We start from the raw sequence: 27,627 nt of genomic DNA, 5'->3' as shown, positions 1-27,627 counted from the left end.
TCATTAGATATAGCATACACAGAGAGATCTGCTTACACAGTTTAAAGAGGGAACTTTACCCTACACAAGCTCCTGGCGTTATAGTTAGATGATGATAAGTTACTACACTACAGGTATGAGCAACCTATGAATATTGGACAAATCAATTTAGCAAGACCTAATTTTGTATTGTAGTGATGTTCTCTCGCTCTCTAAACCCCCATAAATAGCACTATTACTTGGAAATGTTTAGATATCTAGATAGTTATATATTCCAACCCCAGCAGACCTAGCCTATGAGTATAATCCACAGCGGCAATTAGCAAGACCCCTATATGAGAACCATCTCTTACTGTTGAAATAAGATTCACTATTCATATGCTAAAAACCCCTTCCCTAACCAATAATGGATCCAATTCCATAAAACCTCAAGTGGTGCTTACCTACTGAAACATAATTTGAACTTCCTAAATTTATCAAAATGTATTATCTATCATAAGGCCCAAAAGAGGCCGTATACGTGACTATCACACCGTTACCATTACCTATATCTTAGAGGCTTATGAGGGATCATCCAAATAGTCACACACATAAGATATTATTATTATAAAACAGAGATTTCAGAAGTCTTTATTGTGTTATTTATCATTGTCATGTTACTTGTGAATTGTATTATTTTATTGAAATTTTGCCAACATTGTCACTTGGCAACCAATGTATGTTTTGTTCCTTTAACAAAATCTCAATAAAAAAACGATCTAAACCAAATTAAACTGCATTTTACTATTTTCAGTATATCCGTGTATCTTATGACACAAAGCCTGACTCTCTGCTTCACCTTATGGTCAAAGAATGGCAACTGGAACTTCCTAAACTTTTGATCTCTGTCCACGGAGGACTCCAGAATTTTGAAATGCAGCCAAAATTAAAACAAGTGTTTGGGAAAGGACTTATCAAGGCAGCCATGACAACTGGGGCCTGGATATTCACCGGCGGTGTCAGTACAGGTAAAAAATAAAAAATCTTTGCACACGTTAAGACATTTGTGTTAAATATGGCTTTTGTTTTACATATAGATAATAGAAGGAATCAAAATAGGGACAACACATTTATTGTTTTATCAAAAAAATATTTATATATTTGTGTGTGTGTGTATGTATATATATATATATATATATATTCTTTTATCAAATGTTCTTTGTTGTCTGTGTGTCTTTTATTGAAAAAAGCTCAGAAGCGTACACGGTTTAAAAGAATGTTGTTATCCATATGCAAGAGCGCTATATGGCAGCACTATTTCCTGCCATTATGTGTTCCAGACACCTACCTAGGTATCTCTCCAACAAAGAATATCATAGGAAAAAACAAATTTCATAATAGAAGTGAATTGAAAACTTTTTTAAAAAAATGTTATGCTTTGTCTGTATCACTAAAGAAATAAAAAAATTTGGGTTTCATATCCCATTAACATGTCAAGAAAAGAAAAATTAACAAAAAATGATTAATTTTGCAGAAAACAGATTACTTGTAACGGCAATTTTAATTTCCGTAGTTTATCTTGTTTTATATGAATTTTAGTCCACCCAAACATTTTAAATTGAGCTATATTTTGATATCACCGGGTCTAACATTAAAATGTGTACTATTTTGACTAAGATATTGTGAGATCTAAATGTTGCACATTTTTAATGTTGGACCATGTTGTATTAAAATAAAGTTCAGTTTTAGTTAAGAAGTTTTGTTGGATTAATATCTGTGTATGCAGTGAGGAAGTGCCTGGCAAGCACCGCCTTTTCTAAATAAGGAAGACATCTGGGTGGTGCTGTCTTCAAACAGTGAAAGTCACTGTGTCAGTAGCATTTAGTCTAAAAGAATTTGCGTTTGCTATTTATGACATAAACCTTAATTTTGTCCTACAGGTGTAATTCGTCATGTAGGAGATGCCTTGAAAGATCATTCATCTAAGTCCCGAGGACGAATATGTGCCATAGGAATTGCGCCATGGGGTATAGTTGAGAATAAGGAGGATCTTCTGGGAAAAGATGTAAGATTTATAATATGTAGCATTGCAGAGATGGTTGATTATAGAAACTTCTAGAATCATTTGTCTGTACTGATCATCTATATTATTTTTTTTATGGATATCATTTGTGAACCAAAGCTATTGGGGAAACTTTTTTTTTTTAACGCTCTTTAGATACAGTTTCTAGTTGATTGTGCAATGAATCTTCCATTCCAACTGTTTAGTACTACACATGAAAATAGAAAGAGAAAATATTATTTCAATTATATTTAAATAGAACACTTATATAATATGCTGTAAGAAATGATAGGGCTATAAATATAGCTGGTCATAAATGTGAAAGAGAACATATTTACCATAAAATTGGTTTCAACAGAGATGAGGGTGACTTTTATTTAACTGAGCTACAAAATTTTTGAAGAAGCTGAGCTTTGACTAATTATTGTAAATATTAAGGGCCAGATTATGAGTGGAGCGCAAACATTTGTGTGTGTTCGGTATGGGGTTTATCACGGGTCTTTGCGCTCGATGGGCTTACCAATGGTCACAAAACACATCAATAATAGATTACAAAGTAATCTTACATTCATAATAACAGCATCTAATAAAATGTATTTAAAGTTATAAGGGATTTGAGAAAAAAGGCATTTAAAGGGCTTTAACGCTGATATACATACATATACATGTCTAAGTATATATATATATATATATATATATATATATGTATACATATGTATTTATATTTATATACACATATAAACACATAATTACATAGGTACACATGGACATAAATATAAGTGCATTGGAGCCCATTGCAGTTAAGTAGATGAAAACATGAAAAAGCACATTTATGCAATACTATTTATTTACGGCAAATCTTTGACATTTGAATATTCTACACATAGTAGAATATGTTATAAGTATTTCTAAATAGATATTCCTATATATATCTGAGTGTATCTATATCTATATATAATCATCTATATACATAGGTATAAATATATATTGTAGCAGAAAAAACATAATATATATATATATATATATATATATATATATATATATACAGTATATATATTTATTTCTGAATAAATAGAACATATTTTGTAATGCGAAGAACATTGGAATGTGAAATATTCATATTTTCATGTCGTGTTAGCGCACATGAGAATATGCTATTGGGCTTGGGCATGAGTGGGGTGTTAGGTTTCTTTTCCACTTTTTTGCTCAATTGACTTTTATGGGGAAATAAGTGACAACGTATGCAATATTCTAACTTCGGCTTTTTGTGCTCGTCGGGTTAGCGCACAAGCAAAAAAGTTTACTTTCAGCTCATAATACGAGTGCAACCCGACATGCGCAAAAAGCTTAGTTCTAGTGCAGTTAACGCTCGAGCAGGAGCATCAAATAGCGCTCCACTTGCAATCTGACCCAAAAATAAATTTGAAAATAATTAATTTTAGATATGGCGGCGGTACTTTTAGTAGGATGAGGTCTGGATAGTTAGTTTATGAAATTCTAGCCAGAAGAATAGTGAAGATGGGCAATAAGGGATGAATGAGAAATTCAAATAAAACATAGTATTTTGGGTACCTTATATAGGTTAATACATTTGTAATCATGTGTCCAGAGGCAGAACTTTTTTTCACTTTTTGCAATGAGAATTTTTTTGTGAGTCATTTTGAAATGACATTTTAAATTAGGCAGTTACACTAAAGCACCAGCTTAATTGCAATGTGCTGGTTAGCTGGAGATTAAAACAATTTTTTTAAGTTTTATAATATATTGCAGTAGTTGAAAGCTGCATTGCAAATTAGCTGCAGAGGGGGAAAACATTTTTAAAATGTGTTTCCTTTGCTCTTGTCCTAACATCACATAATTATAGGGTAAAATTGTAAAAAAAAAAAGGTGCATTGCTCAAAAGAACATTTTGTATTCAGAAGTCTCAGCTTTGCAGACTAGGAAAGGCTAGGGGGTGGGGTTGAAAAAATCCCTGAAAACAAGTCATCAATCAAGGAGAAGCTGCTTTGCATCCCTTTTCCATATTTCACTGTTCTTTTTAATCAAAACTTCACTCTGACTGCACTGTATTAAGGAAAACTTACACAAAGCAGCCAGAGCACAGCACTGTTTGAAGAGAACTGACTGATGTGGAGCAGCACTGCAAAGCAAAAGCTTTAACAGTTTCTGCATGTGTCCCATTCTTTCTGCAGACATGTTGCATTTTTTAATGAAATCTTAGATCACAGCATATTCTGTCTGCCTTGGGGGTCATGTGTAAACATTTAATAATGTAATTCTCTTACTTTATACTTAGTGTTATCGAAGCTAAAAGGTAAAGTCAAGAACTTCAGAGAAACTTAATGGTAGGAAGATTATTAATTATTTTTCATAAACAATACAGAACATATAGCAATGTTAGATTACTGGAATGTTGAATTGTATGTGAAAGAATGGAGAGAGGTAAGAGAGGAAAAGATTTGGCTGAAATTGAAATATAGGTGGTGCTAGAAGACTAATTCATTCATTAATATGGCAATACTGTAGATATGTTCTACTAAGGTAGAAGCAGATACCAAATAGCGAGGAACAATACGAAGGTGAAAGATGCTATAACTATTTCAGAGAAAGAATATTTTGGTTAGAATCAGGAATTAGCGGCTAATAATACCTATAAACAGGATGGATTTGACTCTCTCACAAGCTTTATTGCAAAGAGTCATGGAAAAAGATGCAAAAGAACATTTTAATTATTATTTTGTTTGACAGGTGAAGTACATAAATGTAACCGCATTTAAGAAGCTAAATTCAATTGCACTCATTTTTATAGGTGACGAAACCTTACCAAACAATGTCCAATCCCCTGAGCAAGCTCTCTGTACTGAACAACACTCATACACACTTTATCTTAGCGGACAATGGAACACTGGGGAAGTATGGAGCAGAAGTTAAGTTACGGCGCCAACTAGAAAAGCATATCTCTCTCCAGAAAATTAATACACGTGAGTATAAACAAAACTTCATCTACATTAAATTATATGCCTGGTTTTAATATATCACCTTAATAATAAGTCAAATGAAAGTGTTCATAGCTTAGGTATATTAATGGGTATCAATTTGCCAATTTGCTGTAAAACAGATTGCAATGGGTATTAATTTGTTAATTTGTACTTTCGTTGTAAAGCAGATTAATATGGGCATTAATTACCAATTTGTACTTTCGTTGTAAAGCAGATTAATATGGGTATTAATTACCAATTTGTACTTTCGTTGTAAAGCAGATTAATATGGGCATTAATTACCAATTTGTACTTTCGTTGTAAAGCAGATTAATATGGGTATTAATTACCAATTTGTACTTTCGTTGTAAAGCAGATTAATATGGGTATCAATTACCAATTTGTACTTTCGTTGTAAAGCAGATTAATATGGGCATTAATTACCAATTTGTAATTTCGTTGTAAAGCAGATTAATATGGGTATAAATTACCAATTTGTACTTTCGCTGTAAAGCAGATTAATATGGGTATTAATTACCAATTTGTACTTTCGCTGTAAAGCAGATTAATATGGGTATTAATTACCAATTTGTACTTTCGTTGTAAAATTGATTACTATGTGTATTAATTTGCAAATGTGTAGTATAGTTGTAAAACAAATTATCGCCAATTCACTGTAGCAAGAAAAAAGGAGAGCATGAAAGGTGCATCACGGTAAAAGCAAGGTACACTTTTAATTGACCCTCAGTAGTGAGCTGCACATCATGTAGCAGCTTATATGTTCTTCAGAAATAACATCTTAAAGGGAAAAGTTCTCCCCTTTAATGTGTTTACAGTGGTTCATTTTACCTGCTGAAGTGCATTTAATTATTTGCAAACAGCTACCTTTACTTTGTTATTTGAAATAGTTGTATTTGCCCCTGTAGAAACTTCCACCTATACTTTAAAGGGATAGTCTAGTCAAAATTAAACTGTCATTATTCAGAAAGAGCATGCAATGTTATCTAACTATCTAATTTACTCCTTTTATTAAATTTTTTTGTTCTATTGGTATCTATATTTGAAAAAGTAAGAACGTAAAATTAGGAGCTGACCCATTTTTGGTTCAGCGACTGGATAGCGCTTGCTGATTGGTGTCTAAATGTAGCTACCAATCAGCAAGCGCTACCCAGGTACTGAACCAAATATGGGCTGGCTCCTAAGCTTAAATTCTTGCTTTTTCAAATAAAGATACCAAGAGAATGTAAAAAATTGATAATAGGAGTCAATTATAAAGTTGCTTAAAATTGCATGCTCTATCTGAATCATGAACGTTTAATTTTGAGTAGACTATTCTTTTAAATATTTTAATGAGCAAAACCAGCTATTTCAAGTACAAAAATAAGGAGCAATTTCACATACATCCGAAACACATTAAGAGGAAATAATTTTTATTGTCCTGTGTCCATAAAACATAAGTAAAGGGTACAAAAAATATATAAAATTTTTATAAAGAGGATCAATACAAAAATGAAGGATCAGTATTATATATCAGTGATAACATTTAAATTTGATGTTTTAAATAACAGACAATTGTTATTCTGTATATTCTTTTCTACACAATATTGCAATTGTACATTATTTTTTTTTATTTTGCCATACTTTTGTATTTATAATTAAATTAAAAAGTTGTATATAAAATAACGACAATCCATAAAGTCTACATTTACAATATTTTGATAATGTATTGCTCACAGTTTTATTTCTGCAGTATAACTAAGTTCATCTCTTCTTCTTGTCCTATAAGATATTTAGTTGTATTATTTATTCTTTGAGGTGATTTTTGTGCTTTCCTTTTTCGGCCATGTTTCTAACACATTAAAGTAATACACATAAGGTATTGGTTTAAGTTTAATTAGCAGAAACTATCTGCATAGAAAACTTGACCAATGGTTTAAGAAAAGAAAAACATTATTTTTTTTTCCTACTATCCTGATGTACCGAAACTAGTCTAATTATTTTGCCAACCAGATATTAAAGGGATACTAAACCCAAGTGTTTTTAATTATTTAGATACAGCATGCACATTTTAAACAACCTTCTAATTTACTCCTAAATGTAGCCACCAATAAGCAAGCTCTATCTAGGGTGCTGAACAAAAAAATGGTCCGGCTCCTAAGCTTACATGCCTGCATTTTAAATAAAGATACAAAGAGAACAAAGAAAAAATGATAATAGGAGTAAATTAGAAAGTTGCTTAAAATTGTATGCTCTATCTGAATCATACAAGAAAAAAAATTGGGTTTAATATGAACTAAAGGCTGCAACAGGTTTTGATGGTGTCTGATAATATTCTTTTATTCATCTACATTTTCGCTGGAGACAATAAAAGTGAGACCTATGGGCTTCCCTTTGTCATCCTATGCCTGGGATTAATAGTGAGGCAGGGACAACAAAGGGATTCTCAGCTGTCTTCTCCCACAACAGAGAATCAATGTGACTTATTTTTAGATTTCAGTTTGCATTTTCTGATTGGCCATTATCATTATGACAAGTAAGTACTTTATGATACATGAAGAAAATCAATCATCAAACTCTGTGTTATTTAAAAACGTTCATTTTATAGTAGTTGCTCCTGAGAGAGTAAAATAAATACATGGCTCTTAAGTAGATTATGGTTATGATCTAAAGCTCTCCACTCAGGTGAGAGAATCTAAAGCTCTCCACTCAGGTGAGAGAATCTAAAGCTCTCCACTCAGGTGAGAGGATCTAAAGCTCTCCACTCAGGTGAGAGGATCTAAAGCTCTCCAATCAGGTGAGAGGATCTAAAGCTCTCCACTCAGGTGAGAGGATCTAAAGCACTCCACTCAGGTGAGAGGATCTAAAGCTCTCCACTCAGGTGAGAGGATCTAAAACTCTCCACTCAGGTGAGAGGATCTAAAGCTCTCCAATCAGGTGAGAGGATCTAAAGTTCTCCACTCAGGTGAGATGATCTAAAGCTCTCCAATCAGGTGATATGATCTAAAGCTCTCCACTTAGGTGAGATAATCTAAGAACTGTTGTCAGTACAACAAAGCCCTTCAAAAAATGTAGAAACAAGAATGTTATCTCTAGTCTCTCTAGACATTTGTATGTCACTATCTAGTGTTCTTTATAAGAAGGAGACTCCTACATTACAATATAAGGTCTAGAAAATTCCCAAAGGTTTTGTGTGATTTCTCTCCATGTAGGAGATTTTTTGATCAGGCCCTATATGAAAAGAAGTAAATATCTTCTTGTGTTTAGTTTTTAGCGAATGACAGTACAGAAATAACAAAACACCTCTGATATGCTTAGTTCTTTAGACTTTAAGGGACATTTTGCCCAAACTTGAAATGCACAGATGAATTACATCTTTGGATGGAAACATATTTACAATATACATATATTGGCAGAAATGTTTCTAGTAAACTGTATCACTGTTTTAGTGTTAGCACGTGCATGTGAAGCATAGCTAGATATTCTCAGTGCACCAGCATTTTGAACACTCCAGCTAGAAAGCCGGTGGTGCTTGTATCATGTCAGCAATGATTTGAATTCAGTCATTACCATATGATACAAGCACTCCAGGCTCTCTGATCATGTGCTGTGTTTAAAATGCTGGTTCACGGAGCATACTTATGTACACTCTTGAAACAGCTATAGCTTTTGCTAGAATCATTTTTGTTAATTCATGTATATTGCAAAAATGATTCTTTGCAGAACAGAAATGCACCCGTTTCCATTCCGAATTTTGGCCAGAATGTCCCTTTCTTTTAAATTTCACATTAACTACAATGCCTTGCTAAATTTTAGTGTCCACTTGATAATTTAGAAATTCAACTTTGGTATTTTTTGTGTGTCCCTAGGATTAGGGCAGGGTGTGCCGGTGGTTGCCCTCATTGTTGAGGGAGGTCCTAATGTTATATCCATCGTCTTGGAATGTCTGCGGGAGGAGCCCCCCATTCCTGTAGTGGTTTGTGATGGAAGCGGACGAGCTTCTGACATCCTGTCTTTTGCACATAAGTACTCAGAAGAAGCAGGGTAAGATATCATGTTACTACAAATTGTTTATTGAGTGTTTAATCTTCTAACACACTATTACATAAGGCTAGAAACATATCACTATAGTTTTCCAGGTAGGTAATAAAACGTTGTTAGTCAAAACAATATTTAGTAAAAAGATAACAGCGTCTTAATATATTTTATATTTATATGGTAAATGTTTGTTTTAATCCAAGTAAAAGGGCACATTCTATTTATATTTAGAATTCCAGTTTTACCTTAAAAGTCCCAATTTTTAAAACTTATGGAGCTGAAATGTTTCTTGATCACTAGTAATCCTTTTTTGCTATATATCTTTACAGCTTTATTCTGCAGTAGGCTCTCCTTATGAGTATTTAATTCAGTTTGTATATAATGATAATGGTTAATTGCAAGGAGTTTTCTGACCTATTCTCTTGGTGTGTATTTAGGGTAATCAATGAATCCCTCCGTGATCAGCTTCTTGTTACCATCCAGAAAACATTTAACTACAGCCGTAACCAGGCTCACCAGCTGCTAGTGGTTCTGATGGAGTGTATGAAGAAGAAGGAATTGGTGAGGGTCTTTCTCTGCTATTTTCCTGCCATTTACTTATTCTCACAGCTGTCATATGTTTCATGTGGCCTCTAACCAAATAGTTGGCAATACTAGTCAACAGAGTGTGTCTGTGTAACTAATAAACTCTGAACTCTAACATTAACATGGCCTGGATTCACACATTCTCATAAGGTTGTAGAGGGACATTGTTATAAAGTTGATCCTCATAAGGTTGTAGAGGGACATTGTTGTAAAGGAGATGCGCATAAGGTTGTATAGTGGGACATTGTTGTAAAGGAGATGCTCATAAGGTTGTAGAGGGACATAGTTGTAAAAGAGATACTCATAAGGTTGTAGAGGGACATTGTTGTAAAGGAGATGCTCATAAGGTTGTATAGAGGGACATTGTTGTAAAGGAGATGATCATAAGGTTGTAGAGGGACATTGTTGTAAAGGAGATGCTCATTAGGTTGTAGAGGGACATTGTTGTAAATTATATGATCATAAGGTTGTAGAGGGGCATTGTTGTAAAGGAGATGATCATAATGTTGTAGAGGGACATTGTTGTAAAGGAGATGCTAATAAGGTTGTATAGAGAGACTTTGTTGTAAAGGAGATGCTCATAAGGTTGTAGAGGGACATTGTTGTAAAGGAGATGTAATAAGGTTGTATAGAGAGACATTGTTGTAAAGGAGACGCTCATAAGGTTGTATAGAGGGACATTGTTGTAAAGGAGATGCTAATAAGGTGGTATAGAGAGACATTGTTGTAAAGAAGATGATCATAAGGTTGTATAGGAACATTGTAGTTAAATAGATACTAATAAGGTTGTATAGAGAGACATTGTTGTAAAGGAGATGATCATAAGGTTGTAGAGGGACATTGTTGTAAAGGAGATGCTAATAAGGTTGTATAGAGAGACATTGTTGTGAAAGAGATGCTAATAAGGTTCTATAGAGGAACTTTGTTTAAAATGAGATGCTAATAAGGTTGTATAGAGAGACATTTTTGTAAAGGAGATGATCATAAGTTTGTAGAGGGACATTGTTGTAAAGGAGATGATCATAAAGGTTGTAAAGGGACATTGTTGTAAAAGTGTTGCTCATAATGTTGTAGAGGGACATTGTTCAAAAGGAGATCCTCATAAGGTTATAGAGCAACATTGTTGTAAAGGAGATGCTCATAGGGTTGTAGAGGGACATTGTTGTAAAGGAGATCCTCATAAGGTTATAGAGGAACTTTGTTGTAAAGGAGATGCTCATAAGGTTGTAGAGGGACATTGTTCTAAAGGAGATGCTCATAAGGTTATAGAGGGACATTGTTGTAAAGGAGATGCTCAAAAGGTTGTATAGAGGGACATTGTTGTAAAGGAGATGCTCATAAGGTTGTATAGAGGGACATTGTCGTAAAGGAGATGCTCATAAGGTTGTAGAAGGACATTGTTGTAAAGGAGACATTATGTTAAAAATTCATTGATTCTTGTTTCACCTATATTTTCCAGTTTCATCAAGTGGGCGCTCCTGACATTAGCATTTAAAGTTGTATGAGCTGCCAAATAAATGACATTGTGTTCATCAAATGGGAACTGCTAGTATTACAGAACAAAACAATAATTACAAATGCAACACTTCGGAAACACACTTGCAAATCCACTTATGTAAAAGTAGTCTTGCTAAAAAGGTGTCTCAGCGATCTTGCAGACTTGAATGAGTTGCTCGCCATGGCTGTTCCAGGGTGCCGAGCATGTGGAATTTATAGGCTCTATTGCCCCTCATTTTGTGGTTGTGTCTTGCTACTTTAACGCTGTCTTATTTTTATGTTTCTTTTATTTATCGTAAAGCGATGTGAAACTCAAACATTTTCTTTTGTGATTCCTCAGAGCATACAATTTTAATTTCCAATAAAATTCCAAATTTAATATCCAGTTTACTTCTCTTATCAAATTTGCTTTGTTCCCATCATATTCTTTGTTGAAGAGATATCTAGGTAGGTGTCTGGAGCACTACATGTCAAGAAATAGTGCTGTCATCTAGTGTTCACAAAAAAGATTAACATTCTTGCAAAACTGCTGTCATATAGTGTTTCAGACACATTTAGGCTCCTGAGATTTTTCAACAAAAGATAACTAGACAACAATTAACATTTGATTATAGAAATAAATTAGAAAGTTGTTTAAAATTACATGGTATGACTGAATCATTAATGAAAAAAATTGGGGTTTATGACCCTCTAAAGGGATTCATATAGAGCATACATTTTTTAAAAACCTTCCAATTTGTTTTTGTTATACAATTTGCTTCATTTTGTTGGTATCTTTTGTTGAAGCTATCTCCTAGTAGTTCCTTGCTGCTACTGAACATACCTAAGTATCCTTTTCAACAATGGAGACCAAAATAATGAAACAAATTAGATAATACATGTAAATTAGAAAGTTGTTTAAAATGTTATGCTTTGTGTGAATCATGAAAGTTTATTTTTTGCTTTAACTTTATTATCCTTTAATTGTGTTTGTTTTCTTTTCTGCATATTTTAGTGTGCATTGTTTCATAGAGGGAGTTTGTTTTTTCTCTTTAGTTTGTTTGTTCTGTAAGGGTTTTCAGGCAGTTTAGTGATGCTGTTAACCTTTACAGTGAGACAGTGGGTTCTGTGCATTGATAGGTGAACGATTACAAGATAGATGCCGCTCCATTGATTATAATGAAAAGACAACACATATGTGTGTGATAGAAGTGGATAGAAATCCTCCTTGAATTCTACAAATTTGATGTTGCAAGTTTTTGTTTACAGAAGATATTTGTTTCATGAGTTGATTTTATTGACTCTAGGCCCATGTGTTATAGTCGTATCTAGCATCCATGCCACTAACCCGATGCTGTCAACCTAAAGCTAACCCTAAATCTTACCTTAAAGGGACATAATACTCATATGCTAAATCACTTGAAACTGATGCAGTATAACTGTAAAAAGCTGACAGGAAAATATCACCTGAGCATCTCTATGTAAAAAAGGAAGATATTTTACCTCACAATCTCCTCAGCTCAGCAGAGTAAGTTCTGTGTAAAAAGTTATACTCAGCTGCTCCCAGCTGCAGGTAAAAAAAAAAAATGAAGAAATGAACAGCAGCCAATCAGCATCAGCACTGCTGAGGTCATGAACTCTTTTAATGTGATCTCATGAGATTTGACTTAACTGTCATGAGATTTCATAGTAAACTTCCTTAAGCTGAATAGGGAAATAACATGAGAGTGCACGAGGCTCAATCCTTCGGCTGTCCCGGGACAGACATACTGATATGCTGCTTAGAAGTCCTTGACAATGGGATGTGGCTACTGAGGAACTTTTGAGGTAAAATATCTTTCTTTTTTACATAGAGATGTTCAGGTGATATTTTCTAGTCAGCTTTTTACAGCTATACTGCATCACTCTTAAGTGTTTAAACATTTGGGTATTATGGCCCTTTAAGATGAACACTAATGTTATCCTGACTCTTATAACTTACCCTCAGCTCTAACACATTACATCAATGATATTATTGCCTATGCAACATTTTCTCAGAGGTGTATTTACTGCTGGACAGTGCTGTGTTTCTAATATTGTAGGCACATCAATTTGCCAGCAGCATTTGCATCCTCAATATTACTCAGGTACAGATGTAGCCAGACATTCATGGGGATTAATATAGCAAATGTTTCATACATCTTTCAATATTCTAGCATGTACTGTATGAAACATATTCATATTTACCTGCCTTGTGCATTCTCCTATAATGTATATTTACCAATCAGCCTGAATAGACTATTTTTCTGGACCAGTTTAGAAGCTTGAAATACAATGTTTATGTATGGGGTTATAAGGATTGTCTAATTAATAACACTCTAAAGACCAATCCCAGAATATTATTGGGAGAATGTTGCATCAATATATGCCTTTTGTCATTGGTTCTATATGTGTGCTCTGTCTGAATCATGAAAGGAAAAAAAATGTGTTTGATATCCCTTTAATAAAATCAGTGAATCCCTGTTTTTGTAAAGTCTGTTTTAGAATTCCATATAACTGAAAAATAAATAATAACCACTTGTCTTCATTTAGTAATGATGGCCTGGATTCTCTTTGCAGGTGTTTGTAAGCTTTATAGTAGTGGCATGGGGTGACTTTTTTTCTTAGATCATTTTAATTAACAAAATATAAAATTTTATTTATTTTTAAATCATTTATTTTGTTTATCATCAACATTTCTGCAAATGCCTACTGACCTCAACCTTGACAGCTTTTTTTCATGGACCGAAGGGAGATCTTTTTGCATTCGTAACAGATCCAAAATATTTAATATACCAATTGTAGTTTTTTTGCATTCAAACATAAGGTCTAACAGTAATTAAACACTAATTCCATTTTGTATAATATAACTTTATTCACATTAGTTTTTGTGACATTGTCATCTGAAAATGTAATTAATGCACCAAGGGGAGCTACAGAGATTTCATTATAATTTGATGCTTTAGGAATTCTGCAGAGGATCTCACAATACCAATGGATCTTGTAACAAGAAGTCATTTTAAAAACTAGTTTTATTGAATTTAGCCAAATAAAGGACATTAAACTGCTGGGCACAGCTACAATAGCATAGTTAATACTCACTGTGCTATTGATTTTCCTTCTGTTCTTGCAGCTCTCATCAAAGCTGTTCTCCTTTTTTAAATTTGCTGCTGCTATCTTGGAGCACAGGTATTCTCACACCCGGTGACATAAATATTTACAGACTAGTCCTAAAGCCTGTGTACGCGGCTATTTTCTGCAGTGCAGCGTTCCCACCATGCCCGCTCCCATCCAGTCACGCCCCATCACGCCCCAACATGCCTGGTCATGGCCGCCCACATCCACCCACGCCCCCACACACCCGCTCCCGCCCACCCTCTCTGCTGTCTGATCCTCACTGACTGATCCTTCGTTACGGCGTCAACGGCCAGGTATGTTTGTCCATGACCGCTTCGGACAAACATACCTGACCTTTTATTATATAGTATTAGTGAGATTTCAGGCTTTTTAACAATTGAATAATCTTCTTCAGGTTAGCATGCACTTTACAGAGAAGGAGCTTTACATGTTTGTAGTGGCTGCCTTGTTCTATATCACTAGTGCTTTTTTAATATATTTTGTGCAAGTTTATTTGTGTAAAGAATTGCAGAACTAAAAAGCTTACACACTGTATAATATACACTAACTAAATAATACAGCTGTCAAAAAAGCAGAATCATTGATCTGTGAGTGTGCACTGCTTTTGTCAAAGCAAATACCTATGCTCCAAAATAGTAGAGCTCAATATAAAGAGGCGAAGTTTCAGCATCAGGCACATTTAAGGTATTAAAGGGACAGTATGCTGTAAAAATGTATTTCCAATGACTTGTTATACCAGTTTCAGAGTATAAAATGTATAAAAAATTGCATTCTCAGGTTTATTTGTGTGTATGAAATTGATGGGTTTGTGCTTTAAAACCATAGCCTATTAAAATGGGTGGAGCTTGCAGGTAAAATGAGATTTCATTATGTTATCACTTTGTCTACACACACTTGCTTCCTTATCTTCTATCTGTTGGTAAACCAAATCCCAATAAACCAAGCTATCATTTTACAAGTTATCTTCTACACCCCCCAGGAGTAATGTATTCTGCTGGCTGTGTTTATATTGCCTGTCAATAGACTGGACTTAAAGGGACATTGTACACTAGATTTTTCTTTGCATAAATGATCCATTTATATAGCCCATCTTGGAGTGCTTTTGTAACATTGTATAGTTTTGCTTATTTTTTTAATAACATTGCCCTGATTTTAGACTCCTAACCAAGCCCTAAAGTATCAGATGTAAACTGAAGTCTACAGATTCCTGCTTGCTCCTGTTTGTATAATGGGTCTTTTCATATGCAGGGGAGGGGGGAGTGTCTTCTCTTCTTGCTTTCCCAGCCTAACCTCATCAACAGTGCTAAACTGGGAGCTCCAAAGTAAGTTTTTAAAAGGTTTTATACTGGATTTTTATATCAGTATCTGTGCATATTCTTCTTTATATTAGTGTCTATTATATGCAGTTATATGAAACTTGGTGTAAACAGTTCCATTAAGTCCAGAAACTTTCAGTCTAGGTGTGCATACCACAAGCTAAATCAGCTATTTCAAATGCCGAAATAAGGGTAAACGAGCTACTTGTAAACAATTGAATTCACACCAGCAGGTTAAATGGATCATTGGGAATACATTAAAGGGGAGACAATTTTCTAGTAAACTGCCCTTTTAACCCCTTAACGACCAAGGACGTACACCACACGTCCTCAAAAAAAATACAGTTAATGACCGAGGACGTGTGGCGTACGTCCTTGGTCTGGAAAGCAGCTGGAAGCGATCCTGCTCGCTTCCAGCTGCTTTCCGGTTATTGCAGTGATGCCTCGATATGGAGGCATCCTGCAATAACCCCCCTTGGCCATCCGATGCAGAGAGAGCCACTCTGTGGCCCTCTCTGCACCGGACATCGATGGCCGGTATCGTTGGTGGGTGGGAGCTTACGTGGGAGGCGGGTGGGCGGCCATCGATGCTCTGTGTGGAGTGGAGGGGGCGGGGGCGGGACCTACGGGCACGCGCACAGGAGCGCGCGCGCGTGCACGGGGGGTGGTGGGCGGGCGCGTGCACGGGGCGGGAGCGGGTGGGAACCGCTACACTACAGAAAAAAAAAAGTAGAAAAAACGTATAAAATTTAAATATTAAAAATGTAATCTAAGGGATCTGGAAGGGGTTGGGGGTTGGTCTTGGTGGGGGGGAAAGCTACACTACAGAAAAGGTAATTTTTTTTAAAAAAAGGCACATTTTTTTACAAAACTGGGTACTGGCAGACAGCTGCCAGTACCCAAGATGGCGCCCATTAAGGCAGAGGGGAAGGGTTAGAGAGCTGTTTGGTGGGGGATCAGTGAGGTTGGGGTCTAAGGGGGGATCCTACACATCAGCATATGTAAATATGCTTCTTTTTTAAAAAAAAAGGGCCAAATACCTTTTATTTTAGTACTGGCAGAGTTTCTGCCAGTACTTAAGATGGCGGGGACAATTGTGGGGTGGGGGAGGGAAGAGAGCTGTTTGGGAGGGATCAGGGGGTCTGATGTTTCAGGTGGGAGGCTGAGCTCTACACTAAAGATAAAATTAACCCTGCAAGCTCCCTACAAGCTACATAATTAACCCCTTCACTGCTAGCCATAATACACGTGTGATGCGCAGTGGCATTTAGAGGCCTTCTAATTACCAAAAAGCAATGCCAAAGCCATATATGTCTGCTATTTCTGAACAAAGGGGATCCCAGAGAAGCATGTACAACCATTTGTGCCATAATTGCACAAGCTGTTTGTAAATAATTTCAGTGAGAAACCTATCGCATTTGGCGGTGAAATGGTGGCATGAAATATACCAAAATTGGCCTAGATCAATACTTGGGGTTGTCTACTATACTACACTAAAGCTAAAACTACCCCAAAAAGCTCCCTACATGCTCCCTAATTAACCCCTTCACTGCTGGGCATAATACACGTGTGGTGCGCAGTGGCATTTAGCGGCCTTCTAATTACCAAAAAGCAACGCCAAAGTCATATATGTCTGCTATTTCTGAACAAAGGGGATCCCAGAGAAGAATTTACAACCATTTATGCCATAATTGCACAAATTGTATTTATGGCCCTATAGTTTACAAAAAAAAGCAAAGAACATGTAAACATTGGGTATTTCTAAAATCAGGACAAAATTTAAAAACTATTTAGCATGGGTGTTTTTTGGTGGTTGTAGATGTGTAACAGATTTTGGGGGTCAAAGTTAGAAAAGGTGTGTTTTTTTCCATGTTTTTATCATATTTTATAAAAAAAAATTATAGTAAATTATGATGATATAGTAAAGATATGATGAAAATAATGGTATCTTTAGAAAGTCCATTTAATGGCGAGAAAAACGGTATATAATATGTGTGGGTACAGTAAATGAGTAAGAGGAAAATTACAGCTAAACACAAACACCTCAAAAATGTAAAATTAGCCTTGGTCCCAAACGGACAGAAAATGGAAAAGTGCTGTGGTCATTAAGGGGTTAAAATAGGAGTAGTGACCATTCTTTTGTAGTTGTGCTCAGCAATTTAATGGCCCTTTAAATTACCACAACTATACCTGCTGTGGGGCTAAAGTAAATAAGTTTGCTTTTCTTAACTATTTTCCTTACATTGACTTTTACTTGCGGTGTATCAGCATTCTCTGAACTTGGTAGACAATTATTATTTTTTTTCAACCAGTTTTATTTTACACAAACAAAATAAACAATAAACAATTGAAGAAGACACTTCTCCAACATCAATATATCGATTAACACATTTTTTTTGTGATGCAAACAACATAAAAAACAATTATTGAGTAACATTTTAAGAAGAAGAAGCAGAACGAATCCCAATGGCTCTCCCCCTTGACGCTGACCTTTTTTTAATCCAAAATATGTCTAACATCTTAATGTATTATTCTTGTAAATAAATGTCCCATTTATCTCATGTGAAATGGACAAATTTGATGAATATACACAGTTTTCATGTTGGTTTGGTTGGTTGTTTTTTTTTACAAAACAATGTATATTGTAGTAGGTTACATAAATATGAAACTTATGTAGAGGTGACAAATGCGAGAAGTTTGATTTCCCAATTACGAGTTTTCTTATTTCTAATTCTTCTTTTGTTGATACTGATATATGTACAAATCCCCCAAATCCAGAATTTCAAAATCCAAACTTTTTAATTAATATTTTATTTAAAAAAAAAATATATATATATATATACTACTTTACCCCACCTGTAGGTCACAATCTTCTCTACCTGTGTCTTTAGTTTGATGTATAGAATGAGCAGCAAACTAATGTGGTAATTAGGGATGCAACATTTGAAAAATGAATTTCATACGCTTCGATTTTTAAATGTTTGTACAACATTCTAACATTCATTTAATGTAAAAGTATTTCTAATAATATATTTAAATGTAATATTCAATTCGCATTTTTCTAATAATTCGATTCGAATTATGCAATATTCGAGTTAAAAAAAATTGATTTAATATATTTGTAATAGTATTTCTGATGCTCTCTTTAAATGTAATATTCAAATTATGCAATATTCAAAATACAAACATTCTAAATTATATATTTGTATCTATTATGTATAAACTTACTAAATTATCTAACACATGAACTACTGAACTTCTGAAATTTCGAATGTGAATATTCAATCTAATTATGAACATTTGAAAACTAAAGAAATATTTGAAAACTGGAAATATCATTCGATTACCGAATTTTAATAGATTTTCATTCTTATCAACATTAGATTGTCCAAAACCAATGTCCACAGGACTATTCCTTCTACCAAACGAATTACACTTTCAGCACTTTCGACCATTCCTAGTGGTAATATAGCTTGAATTTAACCTAACATTTATCACTGCAGGCCTACATAGTATCCTGTGATACACATTAACTGAAAATGGTATAGTATTGAACCACTCATCTTTATACGTTATATTTCTTTGCTGGAATAAATATTCTTTCCTCAGACCTAAGTGAATTGATGGTGTTTTGTTATTTTATCTTCATTTAACCCTCTGCCTTCCCTTGTCTCCTCTACCTTAGCACACTTGCTGCAGGCTACTTATAATTTGTTCTCTCTCAGGCCTCTATGAAAACTTTCTGCTCACTTTCTGTTTATTGATTTTCTCCCAATAGATTTTCCTCTTCACTACACTTCCGAGTTCATTTTCTTCCACTTCTACACCCATTATTACTCTGCCTTTTGTTGTTTCTGTTGTTTTTCAGTCTTCAAACACTTATTTCAATAAACCTAATTCTCTAAAATTCACTAGTGTGGAATGAGATCATCATGCTGAGCCTCACATTAGCAGACCTTATTAAATTCTCTAATAAATAGGGGGTTAACCTGAAAGTCTTTTTGGAATGAAGAATTTTGAAGTGAAGAGTAATTGTATCAGGGAGCAGAATTATTTTTTTTAAACACATGCAAATCAAAAATTTTAAAGTGAATGTAAAGTTTAATGAATAAGTGCCCATTTTTAAAAAATACACTTTAATTCATTAATAATGAAGCTTCATTTTTAAAATACTTACCTTTGCTTTATGGAAAGCAGACCTGCTATCACCTGCAGCTCCTGCTGTAGTTAGCAGATCAATGATGAATCCAGCTTCCTCCAATCAATGTGTGCCCCTTTTGGCATCCAGCTCATGAGGCACTCAATGATTGGAGGAAGCCGGATTCGTCATTGATCTGCTAACTACAGCAGGAGCTGCGGACGGAGGATTACAGGTCTGCTTTCCATAAAGCAAAGGTAAGTATTTTAAAAACAAAGCTTCATTATAAAGTTTAATGAATTAAAGTGCCCCTGTTTTTAAGAGTATTTTTAGATACAGGGCACTTATTCATTTTAAGTGCAATATTTGCTTTGCATATTTTCAGACAAACTTACTATCTTACATTTCAAAAAATAAAACAGTGAGACTAACAGGTGTAAATTTGACTGTGTAGTTTAAATGTTTAATTTGAAGTAAACTCTTTATACAAAACTTTGTGTTTTCAATATGAACTGCTAATTGTATTGATTTCTATACTGCAATGTGTCTCTCCTTTGCATACAGTAATGTAGAGACCTACAGCTATGATGGTAAAATTTGCTATTAAAAATACTATGAAGGACCTTGTAGCACTGACAGATCTTTTTAAAGATTCTTCCTTGCTCACACAGCTTTAGAGAATCTTGGCCAAAATCTACTTTTTTTTTACATCTATTATTGCTTTCTCATTTTTTACATTTTGTTCTCCAGTTTACCCCTTCTCCTTTTCTATTGTGTTACATTTATTTCTTTATAATTAGGTCACACTTATCCCTATTCTACTACACATTAGAAATTAAATGTTCTTTCACTTGACAAAAATGTGAATGTAAAAAAATAAACAAAATACAAATATGTTTCCCACAAATAGGCTGAACATCATTATTTGGTTATCAATATAAATGTCTACATATATTTAAAATAACATACACTGAAACCACAAAGATATAACATAAGTGGCCCAAATAAAAGCCACATGAATGGCAGTGGATGGACTCACTTGTGGTTCCTGTTCCTTAGTCTTAACAAACCTGGTTTTCAACTTACATATAACCTGTATATAATTGTTCTTTAGTTTTATAAGAGACAGTACAGACACTTTTGCCCTGGAAAACAAAATAAGGAGAGGAAGTGGTGAATGTGTCAATAATTTGCCCTTGACCTCTGAATCTTTTCATAAAGTAGAGTGCTGCTTCTAGAACACTGATGGGATTCCCCATGGACCAGATGTCTGCTGCCCCACCCAAGACAGCTGTAATGTTCAAACAGGGACTGACTGGTTATATTCTAAATGTGTCTCAGTGGTATCAGTTAAACTAAAAAGGATCAGAGGCTGCAGTTCCGTTTGTGAGTCTGCTTGGATTATGCAAAATGCAGTATAAATAGATTTAAGTCAATGGGCAGATAAAAGTTTAATAAAATGAAAACCAAAATTAGGTATATACCTTAGACCAGGTCCACTGAAAGTGAAAATGAACATATACTCCTTCAGATAACCTTGTTTAACCAAAGCACAAACTTCTCTTCCAATGTCCATGGTGGTGCCATCCCTGCCCATGACTTACACCAGCCTCTACCATTTACTACTTTGACAATTCTCTTTGGCTAACCAGCCACATCCCCCCAAAAAAATCTGTGTGGGCCAGCCACACCTATTGACTTGACCTGACTTTACATCCACCACCTGGTCCTAGTTTTTTACATTTGGAATTTTGAGAGGTATCATCATGTCATGAAAACAACAATGAATAAACAAAAATAAAGACAATTCCATGAATAATAAAAGGAAAAAATACCCTGTTCATGAGTTACCTTTTGGAAAGTTATGTGTGTGAACTTATATGTTTAAAGAGAAAATTAGCAGATAAGGTAAGCAATCTGGTTCAAGAAAACAGTAGAATTATGTCACTGCAAGTTATCTATCACGTAACAGACGTCATTAGGGAATGTGTTTAGCTCTGAAATCTTGTGGCCTACAGAATATAGCGAGTAAGCAGTTCAACAGCTGAAAGGTGGTACAAGCAGTTATTGGGCAAAAATAAGCGACGGGTGAGTATGTGCAAACAAAGAAGAGATAAAGCAGGGTCCAGTGTTGTTGGGGGCTTTGTATGTCAATGACAATTATTTGTTGTTTTTTTAATAATCAATCTTATTAGTTCTCAAAAAAAAAAAAAAATACGGAAAATTGAAGTTAAATCTATAAGAACAAATTACCAGAAGAGTTATAACTTATGCATACAATATTTACATAAGTAAATTATCAAGCTTTAGTTTTAGTATACTTTATAAAATATAAAACAGGGTTATAGAATGGTTATAGAATGAAACCCATATGGTAAATCAAGCTTGTTACATTAGATAAAAATAGTACTAAGCAAATTCAGTTATATAAAAAGAATATGATGGTGAAAAGAAGGGATTTCTCTCACTAAAGCCCAGTAAACAACCTATGACCTCATAATCTCTTTTCTTTCATGTAATTAACAAGAGTCCATGAGCTAGTGACGTATGGGATATACATTCCTACCAGGAGGGGCAAAGTTTCCCAAACCTTAAAATGCCTATAAATACACCCCTCACCACACCCACAAATCAGTTTTACAAACTTTGCCTCCAAGGGAGGTGGTGAAGTAAGTTTGTGCTAGATTCTACGTTGATATGCGCTCCGCAGCAAGTTGGAGCCCGGTTTTCCTCTCAGCGTGCAGTGAATGTCAGAGGGATGTGAAGAGAGTATTGCCTATTGAATGCAGTGATCTCCTTCTACGGGGTCTATTTCATAAGGTTCTCTGTTATCGGTCGTAGAGATTCATCTCTTACCTCCCTTTTCAGATCGACGATATACTCTTATATATACCATTACCTCTGCTGATTCTCGTTTCAGTACTGGTTTGGCTTTCTACAAACATGTAGATGAGTGTCCTGGGGTAAGTAAGTCTTATTTTCTGTGACACTCTAAGCTATGGTTGGGCACTTTATTTATAAAGTTCTAAATATATGTATTCAAACATTTATTTGCCTTGACTCAGAATGTTCAACTTTCCTTATTTCCAGACAGTCAGTTTCATATTTGGGATTATGCATTGAATTTTCATATTTTTTCTTACCTCAAAAATTTGACTTTTTTCCCTGTGGGCTGTTAGGCTCGCGGGGGCTGAAAATGCTTCATTTTATTGCGTCATTCTTGGCGCTGACTTTTTTGGCGCAAAAATTCTTTTCCGTTTCCGGCGTCATACGTGTCGCCGGAAGTTGCGTCATTTTTTGACGTTATTTTGCGTCAAAGATGTCGGCGTTCCGGATGTGGCGTCATTTTTGGCGCCAAAAACATTTTAGGCGCCAAATAATGTGGGCGTCTTTTTTGGCGCTAAAAAATATGGGCGTCATTTTTGTCTCCACATTATTTAAGTCTCTTTATTTATTGCTTCTGGTTGCTAGAAGCTTGTTCACTGGCATTTTTTTCCCATTCCTGAAACTGTCATTTAAGGAATTTGATCAATTTTGCTTTATATGTTGTTTTTTTCTTTTACATATTGCAAGATGTTCCACGTTGCAACTGAGTCAGAAGATACTACAGGAAAATTACTGCACAGTGCTGGAGCTACCAAGCTAAGTCTGCTATAAACTTTTGGTATCTGTTTCTCCAGCTGTTATTTGTATTGCATGTCATGTCAAACTTATTAATGCAGATAAAATTTCCTTTAGTACTATTAAATTACCTGTTGCTGTCCGTCAACATCTAATTTTCAGAGTGTTCCTGATAACATAAGAGATTTTATTTTTTAAATCCATTAAGAAGGCTATGTCTGTTATTTCTCCTTCTAGTATACATAAAAGTCTTTTAAAACTTCTCTTTTTTTCAGATGAATTTTTAAATGAACGTCATCATTCTGATACTGATAATGGTTCCTCTGGTTCAGAGGTTTCTGTCTCAGAGGTTGATGCTGATAAATCTTTGTATTTGTTCAAGATGGAATTTATTCGTTCTTTACTTAAAGAAGTGTTATTTGCATTAGAAATAGAGGATTCTGGTCCTCTTGATACTAAATGTAAACGTTTAAATAAGGTTTTTAAATCTCCTGTAGTTATTCCAGAAGTGTTTTATCTCCCTGATGCTATTTCTGAAGTATTTTCCAGGGAATGGAATAATTTGGGTAATTTATTTACTCCTTCTAGACGTTTAAGCAAATTATATCCTGTGCCATCTGACAGATTAGAGTTTTTTTGGGACAAAAATCCCTAAGGTTATGGGGCTGTCTCTACTCCTGCTAATGTACTACTATTCCTATGGCAGATAGTACTTCATTTAAGGATCCTTTAGATAGGAAAATTGAATCTTTTCTAAGAAAAGCTTACTTATGTTCAGGTAATCTTCTTAGACCTGCTATATTTTTAGCGGATGTTGCTGCAGCTTCAACTTTTTGGTTAGAAGCTTTAGCGCAACAGGTAACAGATCATAATTTTATAGCATTATTATTATTCTATAACATGCTAATTATTTTATTGGTGATACCATCTTTTGATATCATTAGAGTTGATGTCAGGTATATGTCTCTAGCTATTTTAGCTAGAAAAGCTTTATGGATTAAACTTGGAATGCTGACATGTCTTCTAAGTCAACTTTGCTTTCCCTTTCTTTCCAGGGTAAATAATCATTTCGTTCCTTTCCTCACAACAAGGAACAAAAGCCTGATCCTTCATCCTCAGGAGCGGTATCAGTTTGGAAACTATTTCCAGTTTGGAATATATCCAAGCCTTATAGAAACCTATAGTCAGCTCCTAAGTACCTATGAAGGTGCGGCCCTTATTCCAGCTCAGCTGGTATGGGGCAGATTATGTTTTCTTCAAAGAAATTTGGATCAATTCCGTTCTTAATCTCTGGTTTCAGAAACATTGTTTCAGAAAGGTACAGAATTGGCTTCAAGTTAAGGCCTCCTGCTAAGAGATTCTTTTCTTTCCCGTGTCCCAGTTGACACAGCAAGGCTCAGCATTTCTGAAATGTGTTTCAGATCTAGAGTTGGCTGGAGTATTTATGCCAGTTCCAGTTCTGGAACAGGGGCTGGGGTTTTATTTTATCTCTTCATTGTACCAAAGAAGGTCAATTCCTTCAGACCAGTTCTGGATCTATCATTATTGAATCGTTATGTTAGGATACCAACATTCAAGATGGTTACTGTAGGACTATCCTGCCTTTTGTTTAGCAAGGGCATTATATGTCTACAATAGATTTACAGGATGTGTATCTGCATATTCCGATTCATCCAGATCACTTTTAGTGTCTGAGATTCTCTTTTTAGACAAGCATTACCAGTTTTGTGGCTCTACTGTTTGGTCTAGCCTCAGTTCCAAGAATTTTTTTCAAAGGTTCTCGGTGCCCTTCTTCTGTAATCAGAGAATAGGGTTTTGGTATTTCCTTATTTGGACGATATCTTGGTACTTGCTCAGTCTTCTCATTTTCGAAGAATCTCATACGAATCGACTTGTGTTGTTTCTTCAAGTTCATGGTTGGAGGATCAATTTACCATTCAGTTCATTGATTCCTCAGACAAGGGTAACCTTTTTAGGTTTCTAGATAAATTCAGTGTCTATGACTCTGTCCTTGTCAGACAAGAGAAGTTTAACATTGATATCAGCTTGTCAAAACCTTCAGTCACAATCATTCCCTTTGGTAGCCTTATGCATGGAAATGTTGGGTCTTAGGACTGCCGCATCAGATGCGATCTCCTTTGCTCGTTTTCACATGCGACCTCTTCAGCTCTGTATGCTGAACCAATGTTGCAGGGATTACTCAAAGATATCTCAATTAATATCTTTAAACCGATTTTACGACACTCTCTGACATGGTGGACAGATCACCATCGTTTAGTTCAGGGGGCTTCTTTGTTCTTCCGACCTGGACTATAATCTCAACAGATTCAAGTCTTACAGGTTGGGGAGCTGTGTGGGGGTCTCTGACGGCACAAGGGGTTTGGGAATCTCAGGAGGTGAGATTTCCGATCAATCTTTTGGAACTCCGTGCAATTTTCAGAGCTCTTCAGTCTTGGCCTCTTCTGAAGAGAGAGTTGTTCATTGTTTTCAGATAAGACAATGTCACAACTGTGGCATACATCAATCATCAAGGAGGGACTCACAGTCCTCTGGCTATGAAAGAAGTATCTCGAATTTTGGTTTGGGCGGAATCCAGCTCCTGTCTAATCTCTGCGGTTTATATCCCAGGTATGGACAATTGGAAAGCGGATTATCTCAGTCGCCAAACGTTGCATCCGGGCGAATGGTCTCTTCACCCAGAGGTATTTCTTCAGATTGTTCAAATGTGGGAACTTCCAGAAATAGATCTGATGGCTTCTCATCTAAACAAGAAACTTCCCAGGTATCTGTCTAGATCCCGGGATCTTCAGGCGGAGGCAGTGGATGTATTTTCACTTCCTTGGAAGTATCATCCTGCCTATATCTTTCCGCCTCTAGTTCTTCTTCCAAGAGTAATCTCCAAGATTCTGAAGGAATGCTCGTTTGTTCTGCTGGTAGCTCCGGCATGGCCTCACAGGTTTTGGTATGCGGATCTTGTCCGGATGGCCTCTTGCCAACCGTGGACTCTTCCGTTAAGACCAGACCTTTTGTCTCAAGGTCCTTTTTTCCATCAGGATCTGAAATCCTTAAATTTAAAGGTATGGAGATTGAACGCTTGATTCTTGGTCAAAGAGGTTTCTCTGACTCTGTGATTAATACTATGTTACAGGCTCGTAAATTTGTATCCAGAGAGATATATTATAGAGTCTGGAAGACTTATATTTCTTGGTGTCTTTCTCATCTTTTTTCTTGGCATTCTTTTAGAATACCGAGAATATTACAATTTCTTCAGGATGGTTTAGATAAGGGTTTGTCCGCAAGTTCCTTGAAAGGTCAAATCTCTGCTCTTTCTGTTCTTTTTCACAGAAAGATTGCTATTCTTCCTGATATTCATTGTTTTGTACAAGCTTTGGTTCGTATGAAGCCTGTCATTAAGTCAATTTCTCCTCCTGGAGTTTGAATTTGGTTCTGGGGGCTCTTCAAGCTCCTCCATTTGAACCTATGCATTCATTGGATATTAAATTACTTTCTTGGAAAGTTTTGTTCCTTTTGGCCATCTCTTCTACCAGAAGAGTTTCTGAATTATCTGCTCTTTCTTGTGAGTCTCCTTTTCTGATTCTTCATCAGGATAAGGCGGTGTTGCGAACTTCTTTTGAATTTTACCTAAAGTTGTGAATTCCAACAACATTAGTAGAGAAATTGTGGTTCCTTCATTATGTCCTAATCCTAAGAATTCTAAGGAGAAATCGTTGCATTCTTTGGATGTTGTTAGAGCTTTGAAATATTATGTTGAAGCTACGAAATCTTTCTGTAAGACTTCTAGTCTATTTGTTATCTTTTCCGGTTCTAGGAAAGGCCAGAAAGCTTCTGCCATTTCTTTGGCATCTTGGTTGAAATCTTTAATTCATCTTGCCTATGTTGAGTCGGGTAAAATTCCGCCTCAGAGAATTACAGCTCATTCTACTAGGTCAGTATCTACTTCCTGGGCGTTTAGGAATGAAGCTTCGGTTGACCAGATCTGCAAAGCAGCAACTTGGTCCTCTTTGCATACTTTTACTAAATTCTACCATTTTGATGTATTTTCTTCTTCTGAAGCAGTTTTTGGTAGAAAAGTTCTTCAGGCAGCGGTTTCAGTTTGAATCTTCTGCTTATGTTTTTTGTTAAACTTTATTTTGGGTGTGGATTATTTTCAGCAGGAATTGGCTGTCTTTATTTTATCCCTCCCTCTCTAGTGACTCTTGTGTGGAAAGATCCACATCTTGGGTAGTCATTATCCCATACGTCACTAGCTCATGGACTCTTGTTAATTACATGAAAGAAAAC

The 27,627-nt window shown here is 35.3% G+C and overlaps 1 protein-coding gene across 1 annotated transcript in view; it reads left to right on the top strand.

Moving 5' to 3' along the window:
• The window catches only part of TRPM1 (transient receptor potential cation channel subfamily M member 1), a 451,868-nt gene that overhangs the window by 212,491 nt on the left and 211,750 nt on the right, over positions 1-27,627 (top strand). The window contains exons 4-8 of the mRNA XM_053717558.1: positions 773-986; positions 1,899-2,023; positions 4,830-5,001; positions 8,865-9,039; positions 9,471-9,594. Coding sequence (XP_053573533.1) covers positions 773-986; positions 1,899-2,023; positions 4,830-5,001; positions 8,865-9,039; positions 9,471-9,594 — 810 coding nt within the window. The remainder of the gene's footprint in view (positions 1-772; positions 987-1,898; positions 2,024-4,829; positions 5,002-8,864; positions 9,040-9,470; positions 9,595-27,627) is intronic.

The sequence above is a fragment of the Bombina bombina genome, chromosome 6 (assembly GCF_027579735.1).
Source record: "Bombina bombina isolate aBomBom1 chromosome 6, aBomBom1.pri, whole genome shotgun sequence".
NCBI classification, from domain to species: Eukaryota; Metazoa; Chordata; class Amphibia; order Anura; family Bombinatoridae; genus Bombina; species Bombina bombina.
Note: the sequence above shows the minus strand (reverse complement) of the source record. Positions and strands in the feature narration are given on the sequence as shown.